The 1,299-nt window shown below is 55.7% G+C and overlaps 2 protein-coding genes across 2 annotated transcripts in view; both read left to right on the top strand.

The window, feature by feature from the left end:
* dtnbb (dystrobrevin, beta b) overlaps positions 1 to 1,299 on the top strand; it is a 302,359-nt gene that overhangs the window by 48,361 nt on the left and 252,699 nt on the right. The window lies entirely within an intron of this gene.
* nkx2.9 (NK2 transcription factor related, locus 9 (Drosophila)) lies at positions 216 to 936 on the top strand. Its single transcript, XM_037695232.1, has 2 exons — positions 216 to 348; positions 425 to 936. Exons 1-2 carry the CDS (start codon positions 216 to 218, stop codon positions 934 to 936), a joined length of 645 nt encoding a protein of 214 aa, XP_037551160.1.

The raw sequence follows: 1,299 nt of genomic DNA, 5'->3' as shown, positions 1-1,299 counted from the left end.
CCTCTATCTGACGGGACGAATCTGGAGCGATGACGAGCGGCTCTTTGTTGGTCCCCCCCCCCCCCCCCCCCCCCCCCCCCCCCCCACCCACATCTCTGACCCACTCAGGTGCTCAGCGGAGGAGGGGGCTTTATAAACACGCACCCTGTTTGGAGAGCGCGTGAAGTGGATCCACAGAGGAGGTTCTGGTTCCGGTTCTGAGTCCAGAGTCCGGGATGGCGGCACCGTTCAGTTTCTCTGTCCGGAGCATCCTGGACCTGCCGGAGGAGGCGCGGCGCTCCTCCCAGGGCTACTCCTCCTGCTCCTCCACCTGCTCCTGGACCCGCTGCGCCCGGAGTCCGTGTGCGTGTGAGTGCCTCCTCTTGGACCCCCCAGCAGATCCAGACGGTCCGGGTGTAACGCGGGTTTCTGTTTGTCTCCGCAGCTCCTCATGAGGCTCACCTGGAACCCTCCCCGGACTCCACCAAGCCGGACGAGCCCCCCACGGACGCAGGACCCGGGCGGGGCCGGAAGAGCAAGAAGCGTCGCGTGCTGTTCTCCAAGGCGCAGACCCTGGAGCTGGAGCGCCGGTTCCGGCTGCAGCGGTACCTGTCCGGTCCGGAGCGGGAGCAGCTGGCCCGGATCCTCAGCCTCACCCCCACCCAGGTCAAGATCTGGTTCCAGAACCACCGCTACAAGATGAAGAGGGGCCGGGGGGAGGGCGCGCTGCAGGAGCCGGACCCCCCGCAGCCCCCGCTGCTGCTGCGCAGGGTCGTGGTTCCGATCCTGGTCCGGGACGGGAAACCTTTCCACACCTGCGTGCTGGAGCCACACAAAGTGTCTCCGTCCCCCCCGGCGCACCTCCCCCTGCCCCCCCGCTGCCAGCACCTCCCGGCCTCCCGAACCGCCTGGACGGACTTTTGGAGCGACTCGGTTCGGTTCGGACCGTTCAAGTGAGCGCGTGAACAGTTCGGACTCAAACGTTTTTAATGTTTTCAAACATTTACTTTTTATTTTTACACTCAAAGAGGTTTTGCACAAATTATTCAAATGTTCGTTAAAACTTTTTATTGTTTTAAAATAAAAGAAGAAGATTTCCTCCGACATGAAGCTGCAGCTGCTTATTATTTTTTATTAATAATATTTTTATTAATAACTTGTAGTGAACAAACTTCTACTGAACATTATTACCTGATTTTTTTAAGGAAATATTTCAACTGTTTTGTATTAAATAATAAAAATTATATTTGAATAAGACTCCAGTGTTTTGTGTTTTTATCTATCTATCTATCTATCTATCTATCTATCTATCTATCTATC

The sequence above is a fragment of the Nematolebias whitei genome, chromosome 21, assembly GCF_014905685.2.
Source record: "Nematolebias whitei isolate Nwh7 chromosome 21, NemWhi1, whole genome shotgun sequence".
Classification (NCBI taxonomy): Eukaryota; Metazoa; Chordata; class Actinopteri; order Cyprinodontiformes; family Rivulidae; genus Nematolebias; species Nematolebias whitei.
This window is presented reverse-complemented; position numbering and strand designations above follow the sequence as displayed.

Coding starts and splice junctions, on each gene's coding strand:
- nkx2.9 (XM_037695232.1), top strand. CDS start 216: ATGGCGGCACCGTTCAGTTTCTCTGTCCGGAGCATCCTGGACCTGCCG. Junction 349..424: donor CGCCCGGAGTCCGTGTGCGT/GTGAGTGCCTCC, acceptor TTGTCTCCGCAG/CTCCTCATGAGGCTCACCTG.